This window comes from Eptatretus burgeri, chromosome 13, assembly GCF_056783735.1.
Source record: "Eptatretus burgeri isolate ZD-2024b chromosome 13, Ebu_testis_v1, whole genome shotgun sequence".
Taxonomy (NCBI): domain Eukaryota; kingdom Metazoa; phylum Chordata; class Myxini; order Myxiniformes; family Myxinidae; genus Eptatretus; species Eptatretus burgeri.
The window spans coordinates 32,126,600-32,142,416 of record NC_140973.1 but is presented as its reverse complement, the minus strand read 5'-3'; the positions used below and the strand labels follow the sequence as shown (position 1 = coordinate 32,142,416).

The following is a 15,817-nucleotide window of genomic DNA, read 5'->3' as shown; positions in this document are numbered from 1 at the left end:
TGTCTTCAGGGAATAAATTGGTATTGTTGCAGAGTAACTCACGAGGAATAGACTGTCACAAAATGAAGACTGCATCATTAAAGCGAAAACTGTACATATTGACATCCAAACCACACAACAAAATAAAAGTTCATAAACACCTTCAGAAAAATATTATATTCAGCAGCTTTGTCATTTTGACCAAATTCATGCAATCATTAATGTCAAAAAATTCCTGAAAGTTGATGAGACATACATGAAGTTGGAATTCTGCTCTGCCCCCAGTTGAGGGAGACATAGTGTCACGGTCGATATTTTCACTCACAAATACCTCTCCCGTTTTGTTATCCACATAAAAATAACTTGTCCCTGGAAGGAGAAATACAACAAACATCATTTGTCTGACGTATATATTATTGTCTGGAATATTTTCTCTGCTGGCTCTTTAAGGTGAGTATCCGGTAAATGCAAGTTCAAGCTCACACCATAAAGCACAGATATTGATCATCAACAGAACCATCATAGGATGATTCACATGTGAAACAAAGAGTGTGCAACAATATAAAATGCCAAAAACTAGGATCAACTTCAACTTTAAAAAAAAACACACACAAGCACATCCACGACACACACACACACACACACAAGTGTTGTGGAAATGACCCTCAGGGGTTAATAATGCATAAACTACAGCAGATATTTCCTTAACGAGTTCTACAATAAGCATTAAGTAATTCAATGTTATTACCTCCGACACCGAAGGTGGATGGAGGTTATGTTTTCACCAATGTCTGTTTGTCTGTTTGTTTGTGAGCACGATATCTCAACAAGTTAGTGAGGGATTTGGAAGAAACTTGGTGGACAGTTTGGGTGTGTGACAAGAATGAACTGATTCGATTTTGGTGAAGATCCAGATGTGCATACAAGAATTTTTCAATTGCTTAAAGTGATTCTTCACCATTCATAGATGAGGCCAAAACGATATATAGCACAATATCTCCAAACGTTGTGGATGGATTATGACAAAACTTGGTGGATGAAGTTGGGTTGGTGACAAGAACAAGCCGATTCGTCGACCTACACGGGTCAAATTGTCGACTCCGAATGTGCCACACAGCCATGTGATGGGGGTAACAACCGTCTCCAGCAGCCAGCAACAGTGGGCATGTTGTGGGATCGAATGGCCTGTGCAGAGAATGAATGAGTACTCGCTCGCAGAGTGAATAAGAATGGAGGGGTGGGACAGCTTTGGAGAGTTGGGAGAAAGGAAGACTTCAACGAGGAGCTGAAACAGGTTGGGTCAAGATGGGGAAAGACCAGAAAGAGAACGGTTGGCAGTGAGTGATGGAATGGACAAGAGAGGTCGGTAGAGTTTGGGCAAGGGGATTATGGCAGGAAGAAGTGAGACACGGGTGTGCCCAGAGTGATCTACAAATAAAGGACGTGGCCTAGAAGCATCCCTCTCTCCCTCTTGTTCCCACCACATCAGCCATTGTTGCTGCTGTCTTCACGCACAGACTCCACAGACCTCAAGCAAGTATAGTGTGGGAAAAAGGTTCTACCTTTGTCTCATCTTTCACCACTCTGGCTTAACTATCTGTGTCGTGAAAGGGTAAGATAAACATGATAAGCCATTGAGATATCATGGGTGCAAAGAGATTATAAAGCGTACAGAATAATTATTGCGATACATGTTTTCTCTCCTCCTTGTCTTCTATTCCCATTTGATTATCAAGTTACCTCCGCCACCAAAGGTGAAGGAGGTTGTTTAACCTGCTTTCTGTCTGTTTGTTTGTTTGTGTGCAGATCTCAAAAAGTTGTGGACGGATCCAGATGAAATTTTTTGGACAGGTTGGACGTGTGACAATGAAGAATTGATTTGATTTTGGTGAAGATCCAAATCCGGATCTGGATATGAGAATTATTTAATCTGTAAAGTGATTCTTCACGATTGAGAGGAAGGGCCAAAAACAATAGATAGCATGATATTACAAAATGTGTTGGGGCGGATATGTTCTTGTGGATCAGGCGTTGCGTGGCAGAGATATGCACTCTACCGGGTGCCCTTGTAGTTGAACCCGTTTTCACGATCAGTGTATTGGCCTGGAATGCAGTTGGTGAATCGGACATTATAACCACAAGACGAATAAACTCACGGCCATTGGGAATTGGTGCAAATCCTCATGAGGTTGGAAAACTACACCGGTTCATCTTGAGTACATCGCTCATCACCCATCCTATGAGAAGGAAGAATCGGCTGCAGGCAACAGATTCTCCTTTGAGCTTCTGTAATCAGAAACCTTAATAAAGAACTGTTCATATTTTCCGATGGACGATGTATGGTCTCTATAGACAGTCCGTCACTAAATTAGTGATCGCTTGGAATACTGGATTTGACCACAAAACCACTGTAACAATAGGATGTAGAGATGTAGATGGATATATATATATATATATATATATATATATATATATATATATATATATATATATATATATATATATATATATATATATATATATATATATATATATATATTACTTCTTCTTCTTCTTCTTCTTCTTTCAGCTGCTCCCGTTAGGGGTCGCCACAGCGGATCATCCGTATGATCCGCATAGTGATTTGGCACAGGTTTTACGCCGGATGCCCTTCCTGACGCAACCCTGGTCACCTCTTACAACACAGGGATATGGTACACCTATTTTAACCGGGGTATACACCAGCCCAGTACACTGGTACTCATTTCGCCGACCTCGGAAGGATGACAGGCTGAGTCAACCCCCTGGTGTATTAATTCAGTGGCCCAACGGGGCTTGAACTCAGGACCTCTTGGATCCCAAGCCGCTGCCCTCACCACTGCGCCAACACCAGGCTTATACATATATATATATATATATATATATATATATATATATATATATATATATATATATATATATATATATATATATATATATATATATATATATATATATATATATACATATATATATATATACATACATACATACATACATTGGGACCATACTCTGAACAGTGTCAGTGGCACGACCAAAGCAGTCTCCTTGGCTATTTGACACAATCCTGGACAGGTCTCCACTCTGACCTAGGATACTTGAATGGCTCAATTATCCCAGCAAGCTGGTACTCATTTTGCTGACCTTGGAAGGATGACAGGCTGAGTCAACCCCACCTGGTGTTAATTCAAAGGCATGTGGGATTTGAACTCAGGATCCAAGGATCCCAAGCCCACCGTACTAACCATTAAGCCAGCACCAGGCATATGTATATTTTTAGAGAGAGCATCTTGCAGACCAAATTACAATGATGTTACATGTAATTATATGTCAGAAGCCTCTCATGTAATCATGTAATTATCATGTTATCATGTAATTATCATGTTACATGTAGTTATCTTCCAGGAGCAGCAGACATAGCTCTGCGCCGTGACGGTGACGTCACGGCGTTCCGCTTCGGTTGAAGAACAGGTCTCAAAACATCATATTCATATATATTGTTACGGATCTGGAAACCATTTGCATTCAACATACAGGTCCCAAAAGTCAGTTATCCCGTGAAGTACATGTGTAGTCAGAGACCTTTCCTTTTGTCTCGTGGGAGAATCAAAAACGTATGTTGCGACTTCTTTTAGTAGGGTGATTAAATCTTTACATCTAACAACCAACAAGCTATCTGCATGACCCTCCGCCCGTCACGATCCACCGCCAACCAGCTGCACCACCAACGTACCTTTGCAGCGTTATACTGTTACTCATTAAGTTTGACCCCAGGTGGAAAGAGCGGTTGGGGTTTCCCGGCAGGGGCCAAGGCACCGCCCCGGAAATCTGGGCCGTAGGCCCTGTCCAATCAGAGGCGAGTAGCGAGGTGTGCTGACCAAGGCCCCTCCCCACTGAGAGAGGTCCATAAATTCCCGAGCACTCTTTGAGGCATGGTTGGTGGATTGCATGAGGGTTCTTGTGTGGTTACGATAGTTTTCATGGTGGTTGGATCAGGCAGTTTTTGTTCACTGTGGCTGTGAGCAATCTGGTTCATTCTTCACGGTGGCTGTTCCGGGGAGAGGAGTTCTGTGGACCCCGACTATTCGCCACGTGAGCTCTGCCATGAGCCACTACTCCCACACGTGCGACTGGGACCAAACCAACGACCTTTGGCAGGTGCCGCACGACAGAGCACGCTTTCCCTCCGACGACCAGGTACCCACCGAACTCTGACCCCCAGCTTGTCTCTCTTCACGGCTGCGAGGGTCAAATAAAGACTCTGGGGTTTCTTTTCTTTCTGTGTGTGTGTCTGCGTGATTATCGACTCGAGCTCCTAATGATCTGGGCAAGATTTCTGGTTGCATTAAAAACGCATGCGAATAAATACCTCTTAAGAGGCTTTAAGTAGAACCGAGTGAGTGTTTTTGCTAATTGTAAATATTTCCCTGCTTGCATATTGGCACCAAGTCTTGCCTTTGTCTCTATTTTACTGTTAATAAATTTATTAGAAATGTTCCCAGTCTGTTTCTGTCCCTCCTTACATTGGTCGAGCATGGTCCGGGTCTGAGTTTAGATGGGGGTTTATCCCCGATAATCCGTTCATTTCAGCCTGCACGGCTTTTGCAGTTTCCGCTCGGCTGCACCCGAACCGGAGTTGGTAGTCAGTGGTTGGAACCGTACCGCAGTCGGTAGAGTGACACGGTTCGAGCAAGACGTGCCAAGGGCGTGGTTTCCACGGTAGTCGAAATTGCGTAGTTAATTAGGTAAATTAGTTATGGACAAATAAACCCTATGCTACGCGGTTGAGATGTTGGCGTCCACGGTTGGTTCAGCGACCCTCAAGTTTACGGAATTATCCGGAGCGACGGCCTACAATTCCGTGGAGTCTGGTGGGAAATGGCGTAAGCTCCCCCACCTAGCGGTCATTCTCTCCACCAACCCCCGGCCCGTAACAATACATATGTATAGATATATATATATGTATATATATGTATTGTTACGGCTGTGGAAATTCGCAGAACACCATATAGGTTCTTAGTTGGTTATGCCGATAAGTCCGTGTTCAGTTAGATTTCCCCACCGTTGTTTAATGGGAATTTATTTGTATCACAGGGCTGTGATTCTTTGAGGTAGTGTTTTTCTTTTCCTATCTTTAATTTGGACCAACCACCAAACACAACGCCGCTTCACAACAACCACAACCACACCTGCCTCTCAACAACCACGCCATCCTCACTACTCCGCCAGCAACCGTCAACATCTCCACGAACACAAAAGTGGAACAACAACAACTCCCACCCCGATTTCTCTGGTAAACAAGAATGACGGTTGGGAAACAACAACTGATCCAGCCGATCTCTGTTGGAATGTTCCCCCCCTCCCCCCGCGTGCCGCGAAGGGAGGGGCGGGGCGCCGGGGAAATAAAAGGGCGGACGGAGGTGCCGCTGGGAAGTCAGGGGCAGTCGGTGAGAGTGTCAGTGTCAGTGTCAGTGTCAGTCGGCGGTTCGTGGTCTTCTGCCCATCTGGGTCTTGGAGAAGCGGTCCGTAGAGCGACCCGCTGGTTGGAGCTTGCAGTCGGTGGAGAATCCGGGCATTGCGGAGGGGACGCGGACTAGAGGCGCCGCTCTGCCAGCTGTGTCGCGCAGACCTGCGCGTTCGTGCAAGGAGCGCCGGAGAGAGCTCGCCCACCATCGCACCATGAGGGTGCAGGTAACCTGCAACGGTCTCGTGGGATTCGTTCGGTCTGCCAAGTCCCACGCCATAAAGGTCTATGGACCCTGTCTGGCACCCTCGTCTTTGGGGGTGGCATTTTCTCTTCTTTTGTGTGAATGATGTGGCGCCGAGTCTCCATAAGTAAAACCTGTTTAAGTGCCTGTAAATTATAAATTGCTTATAGTCGGTTGAAGTGCTTTCGCTTTATTTGCTTCCATACCTGCATTGACTGCATGACTGTATACGTGCTGTAAATAAATGTACTTGTGTGAATGTTACCCGTTCGTCGTGTCTTCTTTCCCCCATTGGAACGCCATATTGCATCTCGGAATATTAGTTGGGTTTTAAATACCCGTTAAATAGAATCGGATCCGGCGAGGTCGGGCGATAATACCCGCTCTGTTAACACTGCAGAACAGAACGGACCGCTTGGGCGGTTCGTGTCCAAGCCGACCTGCGCCGAGGTACGGTCTCCCGGTAGTCTACCCGTGCGGGTACTTAGGTATATCGAGATTCGGCGATTGACCCTATTCTGCGCGGGTAGAAAATTGGCTAGGCCGTGGTGGGGTTGAAGACCCACCCGTGACAGGGTTCTGGCGTTGTTCTGGAAGGTCACGACTGAATTGTCCGTCCAGTGGGCGAGCGGCTACTATTAGTGGAAAGCGGCCGTTCGCACGCCGGCGGGCGCGAATTCATAACACTGGTGTCCGGGAGTGAGATTCGAATCCACCCAGCCTCCAAGTAAATTCACGGAACCGGATCAGGGGTAAGTGAAGCGACCCTCTGTGTTCCCCAAATTACGAGCATTTAAAATTATTTCCGAGAGGCAAGATGGCGTTCCAAGGCGAACGGGTGCAGGGTGGATTAGAAATGTGTTTTGATGTAGGATCCATGGCCCGGCACGGTTCTTTTTATAATCCCATCACCAATTATAATCAGTGCGGGAGCTTGTGGTGTATGTGCATAGAGTGCTGAGGGGCGTGGAGTGCTGATGATAATTGTCATGTGGTTAGGGGCTCATATATCTGTACATGCCCACTCGAGGCACACAGTGGTGTACATCCGGGAACGCAATAAACCAGAGTTACAACTACACTCTCGGCTCGTATCTGTCTGCACCTCGGACACCACAGAGCTCACCCTCATACACTGAGCATGAACTTTGCCGACAAATGAACTTGAAGTCGCACGATAGCGGCGCGATCGCATATCAGCGTAACACGGAGCGAGCTGCTATTATTAGCACAACTAACGGCACGGCACGAGGCGGGGGCTCCCAGCTACTGATTCAGACCACGTGGTCGCGGCAGGCGCCATGGCAGGCGTGGCAGGATGCCGGCGCATGCATTGACGGGCTTCGGAGACAAGTGTCGAAGTCCTTGCAGCGGTGGTGGAATGGTGACAACTGTATAGGGGAATTGCATTCGTTTTCCTTTGAATTGGACGAGGCACTGCGGCACATAGACAGGGTTCATGAGGATTACGTGCGAACGGAGTCACAACGATGGGCCGATGTACAGGAAGAAAGGAGGGAGGAAGAACAAAGGCAAATCAGCCAATTGAAGGAAATAACGAGATTGCAGAATGAGGAACAAGAGAGACAGTGGAATAAAAAGCAAAAAGAGTATGAATTTAAAACTGAACAACAAAAGGAAAAAACAAGGTTGGAGTACGAGGAGATAGTGACAGAAGAACGAATGAAACAGGAAAGGGAGATCAACAAAATGAAGGAAACAATGAGATTGAACAATGAAGAACATGAGAGATGGTGGAGTAGAAAACATAAAGGAAATGAGGTTGAAATTAACCAACTCAAGGAGAGGGCAAAATTTGAGTCCACAGAGATGAAAAAACTCCGGAAAGAGAACGAACAACTCAAAAAGCTCAGAGGAAGAACAACTCAAAAGGAGCCAGGAAGTAGAACGGCACAATAAGGTGGGATGTGTGACAGCACCACAAGGAGTAATGTTCGTGGTGCAGGACTTGATTGACACCACTCGTCGGATGAAAGAACAATTAGGGCAAACTCTGATAAAGGAGACACATAAAAATGGAGACGATGGAAATAACTGAGACAAAGAAGGAAATAGAAGTATTGACAGAGACACGGGAGATAGACTGAGTCGAGACTGAATTAAATAGAACGAAGGAGGAAACAGAGACGAAGATCCAGGAAGAAACTAATAGACATGAAGAGACAACAGAAATAAAATGTATAGAGACTCGGGAGATAGAAAAAGTAGAGGATAGACTACACGATAAAGATGGGGTGAAAGACGAGCACACACACATGGAGTTAGTGGAGGACGATGAGGACGAGCTCAGGGAATGTGTCGTGACCCGGTGCAAGCAGCCGGATGGCCTCCCTCAGAAATGGAGGGAGACGCTATGCTCCCCTGAAGCGGATCTCGACCAGGTGGGTCTGGTCGAGCTTTGCGAGGTAGAGGGGGCGAGTGCTGTTGACGGGTGCACACAAAGCTTTGGGGGTGTGAAGGCCCCAGAATCCCTTGTGGCACAAATCCCCTGCATGATTGTTCCTGTGTGTGTGTTTACGAGTGTGGCAAAATGCGTGCTGAAAAGCGCGCATAGCGTGGGTGAAAGGGACAGCGTGTGTGAATAATAGGGTGTGCGTGGTTGCGAGTGAGCCGAGGTGCGTGCCTCCCAGCACGCCGTGTGTGGATGAGGCGCCGTGTGTGGATGAGGCACCGTGTGTAAAAAGAACCACGTGTGCGAGTGAACGGCCGTGTGTGAATGGAACCACGTGTGCGAGGGAAATGGCATGCGTGAGTGAACGGCCGTGTGTGAGAGGTCGCTGTATGTGAGGGAGATGGCAGCTGGCATGTGGGAACATGCAACCGCATGTCCCGGTGTGAGTGTCATGGCATGGTGTGTGAGCGTCGTGGCACGAGGAAGTTTGTGCACGAGAGTGCGAAGACGACGGAGCCTGACAGTGGATAAAGGTCGAGTAGCGGCCGTAGCTGCATTGGGGACCATGCCGGGTTTGCACGGCAGCGCGCGCGGGGTCCGTGCTGTGCGACGCACGAGGCCGCCACGTGCGCGGCTACGTGAGTGAAGCCCGGTCCGGAAACGCACGCAGTGGATTAGCCGATCCCGCGGACGGACAGAAGGTAGGCTGGACTACGGATTTGGACCGGATGGGTTCTCCAAGCGAGCGTGTGCGAAGCTCCGACGAGCAGAGCACATGCGTTCGCGTAGGGAACCCCTCGAAACGCGAGGCTTGTTTTTTGGATGCGCAGGGTGACGTCGTGGCTGCATGGTCGGAATCCAACAGGAGGAAAATCTGTGTCGGATGGTACCGTCCGAGGAGGGACGAGGTGCGCGAAGCGCGAGCAGCTTCCATGACATCACGGGGAAAGAGCGCAGGTTGCGAGTTGCCGCGCTGGTGCTGCGCGAATAGAAAGAAAAAAAAAAGCAAGCCTCGCTTCGGGTGAACAGGATTCCTGGGCAAGGGGTGGAAGACCCCCCCCCCTCACAGGGCACAGGATACCACTAATTAGGGGGAAGGGGTAGCTTAGCTGGACTGGCTCCATGGGGCAGGGATAAGTCCTCTTGGGGCCCGTGGAATGGATTTGGTAGAGGGATGCAGTTTAGATTTAGGATGGAAGATTGGAAATAATATTTGAGGACAGTGACAGACTTTGGATGTGGAGAGGGGACGTAGCTTAGCTACGTAGTGTTAAAAGGAACGTGCTGTAGTGTAAGGGACGACGTGGGAGCACGAGGTAGTTAGGAGATGTAGTCAGAAGGATGGACGAGTTCAGCGATGAAGTGTGAGAGTTGAAGAGTGAAGTGGAAACATGTTGAGTGAGTGAGGCCATCGGGCCTGTGTGTATGGAGTGAATGTGGTATGCATGGTGCGATGAGTGATTGGGGGGAGGAGTGATTGCCACCCAAGGGACCCTGGGGTCAGAATAAAGTGAGATAGTGGGTTAGTCAAATTGACAAAATGGAGGTCGTCTTGCTGTTGGTGGGGAAGCAGGCTCGAAACCCGTTTGGAGGGGTGCAGGAGCCCTGTTGACGGGCTGGGAGCGAGGCTGCGAACGTTGAGTATCGCTTACTGGGTACCCCGGGCACCGGGCTAGTCGGCCGCGGTAGGCCAAGGGTCCATGGGGGGCCGGGATAGCGTAGTGGGCACGGGTGACCCGCATGATGCGGGGCCCGGGGCGCCATATGCCACAGGGGCAGTGTACTGGGCACGGGCGACCCTCGAAAAGGGACCCGGGGCGCCAACACGCCACGTGGGCATCGAGGGGGAGTAGCCATGGAAGGCACTCCCCGGTGTTTAGGAAGCTAGTAGGCTCGGAGGAAGTTGTAGTGCCCGGGGGTGCCATTGTTTGAGAATCCGCAGAGGGTAGTTCCTGCCAAGGGAGCCACGCATCCCAGCCACGAAAACGTGCAAGGGCATGAGGGAAAATTTGAGGGCACAGCCCGAAATTGTAAGGACACCAACACAGGCGACGGGAATCTTGGTTGTGAGAACCGATAGTTTAAGCAAGAGGCGCTTTTGAAAAGCCCCGGGGTAGTTAACAAGTAAATGGTTAGGGTAGATCAGAAAGTGTACCCCTCCGCACCATCCATCCCTTCACTCGTTGTGGGCCGCTGGACTCACCGTGGTAAAGTAGATCGCTGAGATCTGAGGAGGCCATTCTGAGGCTTCATTGGGCCTCGACACAGGACGCTAGCTCTCCCTTATTCCCCTCCAGGAAGGGAACGTAGAGGTTGGGAGTAGGCTAGGTGACGTGATAGGTTAGCCGAACAGAGACTGTAAAGGGGGTTAGGAGACAAATTTATAGAAGGGAGATAAAAAAAAAATAAGTTGGGGCTAAATTTGTTTGGTTGCAAACCAAGGGAGTGGGTATGGACAGAGACAGGCAAAGGCGATAGGTTGGGAGGGAGACAGTAGGGTAGGTCCGAGCCCGCCTTCCGAGTGGCCAGCGCCACCGCACTCACTCCACCAACCTCCTTGAACAAGGCAAGAGGCCGGCCAACTCCATCTGCCGGCTGTTTTGCTACAAGGGCTGTGCCGGTCGGATCATCTGCCGGCTGTTTTACTGCAAGGCCTGTGCCGGTCGGATCATCTGCCGGCTGTTTTGCAGCAAGACCTGTGCCGTTCGGATCATCTGCCGGCTGTTTTACTACAGGGCCTGTGCCGGTCGACTTCACCACCGGCCCGTTTTGCTGCAACGGCCTTGCCTTGCCATGCCATGCCTTGTCTGCCCGCCTTTGCCGTGGCCCCATGCCTGCGGCCCTGTTGATTGCCATGTGCGCCAGGATCATCGCGCGTTCTGCAGGGCCTGCCCTGTAGGCAGCCGCATCACGGGACCGCATTGGCGGCCCGTGCAACGTTTGTTTGCTGCGTCAGATAGTCACGCGTGCTGCAGGGACTGCCCTGTAGGCAGCCGCATCACGGGACCGCATTGGCGGCCCGTGCAACGTTTGTTTGCTGCGTCAGATCGTCGTGCGTGCTGCAGGGACTGCCCTGTAGGCAGCCGCATTACGGGACCGCATTGGTGGCCCGTGCACCGTGTTAATCCATCCATCCATCCATCCACATTGCTTCTGTTGCTTGAGTCAGTACCATTCACTGTTCTGCAGGCACTGCCTTGCAGGCAGCCGCACACGCAGACTGCATTTGTGCAGCCCGTGCACAGTCTTGTGTTCACTGCGCTCATTTCACGGGGGAGGCCAAGGACTGCGTGTGAGCAGCCTGGCTCCCTGCTGTTTTTTTTTCCACAGAGTCCATCGATCCTGGGCCATGGTTTAGTGTAAAATTTATAAGTTAAGGATAAGTTGTAATTGTAAATGAGTTGTGCCCCCTGCATGTGTGTCTTAGCGCCGGCAATTTATTTAAGTCGTCTGTATGAGTGGGTTTGTTGAGTTAGTTACTCAGCCCCTCGGTTATTTATTTTTGCGACATGAATACACTAAATGTCGCACTCAGGGATCCGAAGATAAAACGTACTTGGGGAAACTTACACATGATTGCACACGAAAATTCGACGACTCGGGACGAGTCTGTAAAAAGGGGAGGGGGTAGTGTTACGGCTGTGGAAATTCGCAGAACACCATATAGGTTCTTAGTTCGTTATGCCGATAAGTCCGTGTTCAGTTAGATTTCCCCACCGTTGTTTAATGGGATTTATTTGTATCACAGGGCTGTGATTCTTTGAGATAGTGTTTTTCTTTTCCTATCTTTATTTTGGACCAACCACCAACTACAACACCGCTTCACAACAACCACAACCACACCTGCCTCTCAACAACCACGCCATCCTCACCACTCCGCCAGCAACCGTCAACATCTCCACGAACACAAAAGGGGAACAACAACTCCCACCCCAATTTCTCTGGTAAACAAGAATGACGGTTGGAAAACAACTCCCGCCCCGATTTCTCTGGTAAACAAGATTGACGGTTGGGAAACAACAACTGATCCAGCCGATCTCTGTTGGAATTCCCCCCCCCCCCGCGCGTCATGAAGGGAGGGGCGGGGCGCCGGGGAAATAAAAGGGCGCACGGAGGGGCCGCTGGGAAGTCAGGGGCGGTCGGTGAGAGTGTCAGTGTCAGTGTCAGTTGGCGGTTCGTGGTCTTCTGCCCGTCTGGGTCTTGGAGAAGCAGTCCGTAGAGCGACCCGCTCGTTGGAGCTGGCAGTCGGTGGAGAGTCCGGGCATCGCGGAGGGGACGCGGACTGGAGGCGCCGCTCTGCCAGCTGTGTCGCGCGGACTTGCGTGTTCGTGCAAGGAGCGCCGGAGAGAGCTCGCCCACTATCGCACCACGAGGGTGCAGGTAACCTGCAACAGTCTCGTGGGATTCGTTCGGTCTGCCAAGTCCCACGCCATAAAGGTCTACGGACCCTGTCTGGCGCCCTTGTCTTTGGGGGTGGCCTTTTCTCTTCTTTTGTGTGAATGATGTGGTGCCGAGTCTCCATAAGTAAAACCTGTTTAAGTGCCTGTAAATTATAAATTGCTTATAGTCGGTTGAAGTGCTTTCGCTTCATTTGCTTCCATACCAGCATTGACTGCATGACTGTATACGTGCTGTAAATAAATGCACTTGTGTGAATGTTACCCGTCCGTTGTGTCTTCTTTCCCCATTGGAACGCCATATTGCATCTCGGAATATTAGTTGGGTTTTAAATACCCGTTAAATAGAATCGGATCCGGCGAGGTCGAGCGATAATACCCGCTCTGTTATCACTGCAGAACGGAACGGACCGCTTGGGCGGTTCGTGTCCAAGCCGACCTGCGCCGAGGTACGGTCTCCCGGTAGGCTACTCGCGCGGGTACTTAGGTATATCGAGATTCGGAGATTGACCCTAAAATTGGCTAAGCCATGGTGGGGTTGAAGACCCACCCGTGACAGGGTTCCGGCTTTGTTCCGGAAGGTCACGACTGAATTGTCCGTCCGGTGGGCGAGTGGCTACTATTAGTGGAAAGCGGCCGTTCGCACGCCGGCGGGCGCTAATTCGTAACAGTGTGTGTGTGTGTGTGTGTGTGTGTGTGTGTGTGTGTGTGTGTGTGTGTGTGTGTGTGTGTGTGTGTGTGTATATATATATATATATATATATATATATATATATATATATATATATATATATATATATATATATATATATATATATATATATATATATATATATATATATATATATATATATATATATATATTGTTGCAGATCTGGAAGCCATGAGCACACAGACATTCAGGTTCCTGTAGATGAGTTATCTCGGTAAGTACGTGTTTTGTAGATAGTCCTTTTCCCTTGTTTAATGGGTAAATAAAGGCGCTGTGATTTGTATAAGGAAAACCCCATCTTGAGCGACAGCCGCAAAATTCCCGTTTGTGGAGGACACGCTGCCAGAACAGCGAGCGTCCCCTGCGCGCTCAGTAGGTGAAAGGTGAAGCCCTCACCCACCAAACCCTCGTGCTCGCCGGGGGGGGGGAATGGAATGCGGGCGTGTTCAGACTGCATCCCCGAGCTGAATTCCTTACCGAATATGGGCATAAAAACAGCCAGCGGGAGGAATGGAATGCGGCAGCCCCCACCGACAGCGGATGAGTCACGCGGGAAGCAAGGCGCGCCCTTCAGAAATAAAAAGGGAAGAGAAGGACGGAAGCAGAGCTCTTTTTTACCAGCTTAGCTTACACGAGCTTCTTCTACCAGCTTCTTCGAGCTTCTTCGAGCTTCAAGCTTCTTGTCAGTTCTCCGGGCGTGTTCCTCCTGTCGTCCTTCGCGGCTGGTCTTCCTGTTGTTCTGGTCGCGCAGGAGTTCTGGAAAGTGCGTACGGAGGGTCTTCTCCAGCCAGCCTTCGCTATGCCGACGTTGCTCACTTGGACCATCGGATCGTGCTGGGGTCCAGTAGACCCCGGGGACCTGGTCCTCGAAGACCGCACGAGGTGGGCAGGTCTGAGATAGGTCTCAATAATGACCAGCTGGTCCGATCGTGTGTGTGTGTGTGTGTGTGTGTGTGTGTGTGTGTGTGTGTGTGTGTGTGTGTGTGTGTGTGTGTGTGTGTGTGTGTGTGTGTTCGTGGCGCCAGTCCAATAAGTAGTGAATTGTATAAGTGCCTGTATATACTTGCATTTCTTATACCCGGCTGTCGGTCTTTTGCTCGTGTCTTATCCCCATCCCCCCCCCCAATCGTTGACTGCATGCCTACTGCAAATAAATGCCCCAATGTTTGAATGTCAACCTGCTCGTTGCGTCACTTTCTGCCATTGACTGCCATGGTGCGCTCAGGATATTAACTGGCTATTAAGGCCGATAAAAGTGATCATTTGGTCCGACGGGATTTGGCGATTTATAACCGCTCGGCTTCGCATACGGAACGAGCCGCTTAAGTGGCTCGTTTTCGTGCAGGTCCCGTCGAGGTATAAACTCCCTGCATTTCTGTCCGCGCGAATAATTAGGTACATCGATAATTCGGCGATCCAACCTTTAGCGTGTGGACAGAATAACTGGCTACTTTATGATGCGTTAAGGCATCCGTGACTGGATTTTGGGGTTGGTCCGGAAAGTCACGACTGGATTGCGGCCTTCGGTGGATGTGCGACCGCGATTTGGCTAGAACAGTCATCCGCATGCCGAACGCGGCGGAAACCACAACGATATGTATGTATATATATATATATATATATATATATATATATATATATATATATATATATATATATATATACAGATATACACATGTGTGTATATATATATATATATATATATATATATATATATATATATATATATATATATATATATATATATATATATATATATAGTTGCGGTTCTCGGAACCGCATGCATACAACAGATAGTGTCCCAAGACAGTCATTCCATTATTATACGTGTAGATAGCCCCTTTCCTTTTTGTTTAGCGGGACAACAAGGGAGTGCGTTGCGATGATCTAATAGCTAGGGTTGCTTCAATCACTTTTTCCTTAATTTCATCCCTACTCTTATTCTTTTCTGATTATTCCTGAGGTAAATCAGCCACGTGTGCCTTCGCTGTAAGGTGGGCCCTCGTGGAGGCCAGCGCGTGGGGCGCCGCGGTGGGGAAACTGCAGCGCCAAGTCATGTGGTGTGCTTGTTGGTGCAGGATTATCGACTCGAGCTCCCGATGATCTGGGGAAGATTGCCGGTTGCATTAAAAAGGCATGCGAATAAATACCTCTTAAGAGGCTGCACGAATGGCATTTTTCACGGCATGGGAAACACAGCCAGCACGAGGCCCACGCTGCACAAAACGAGTACGGAGGCCGATAAAGCCGACTCCACGCTATGTTAGGCAGGATACGAGTGTGCGGGAAGAAGCGGCTTGTTCCTTTTCAACCTCAATATCCGACACATATTGGTGTTCGCCCCGCGCACACGCTCGCGGAGTCGTGTGAATGCGACCGCTGGCCACGTGCGTAATGGCGGAACCACGCGCACTGTATGGAATGTGCTCGAAAGCAGACACGTACGCCACTCGTGCGACGTGCACGGATTTATCCATGATGATGTACCTTCGGTCCTTGCTAGCAGCAGTGGATTCTCCACGGATGGTGAACGTCTTCTCGTCTCTACGGCCAGCGAAGCTGCGATCGAGCCAGGGAATGTACAGTGCGG

General features: G+C 49.3%; 1 protein-coding gene across 1 annotated transcript in view; it reads right to left on the bottom strand.

Moving 5' to 3' along the window:
• The window catches only part of CDHR2 (cadherin related family member 2), a 246,758-nt gene that overhangs the window by 130,552 nt on the left and 100,389 nt on the right, over window positions 1-15,817 (bottom strand). The window contains exon 11 of the mRNA XM_085851957.1: window positions 236-348. Within this exon, the coding sequence (XP_085708083.1) occupies window positions 236-348 (113 nt within the window). The remainder of the gene's footprint in view (window positions 1-235; window positions 349-15,817) is intronic.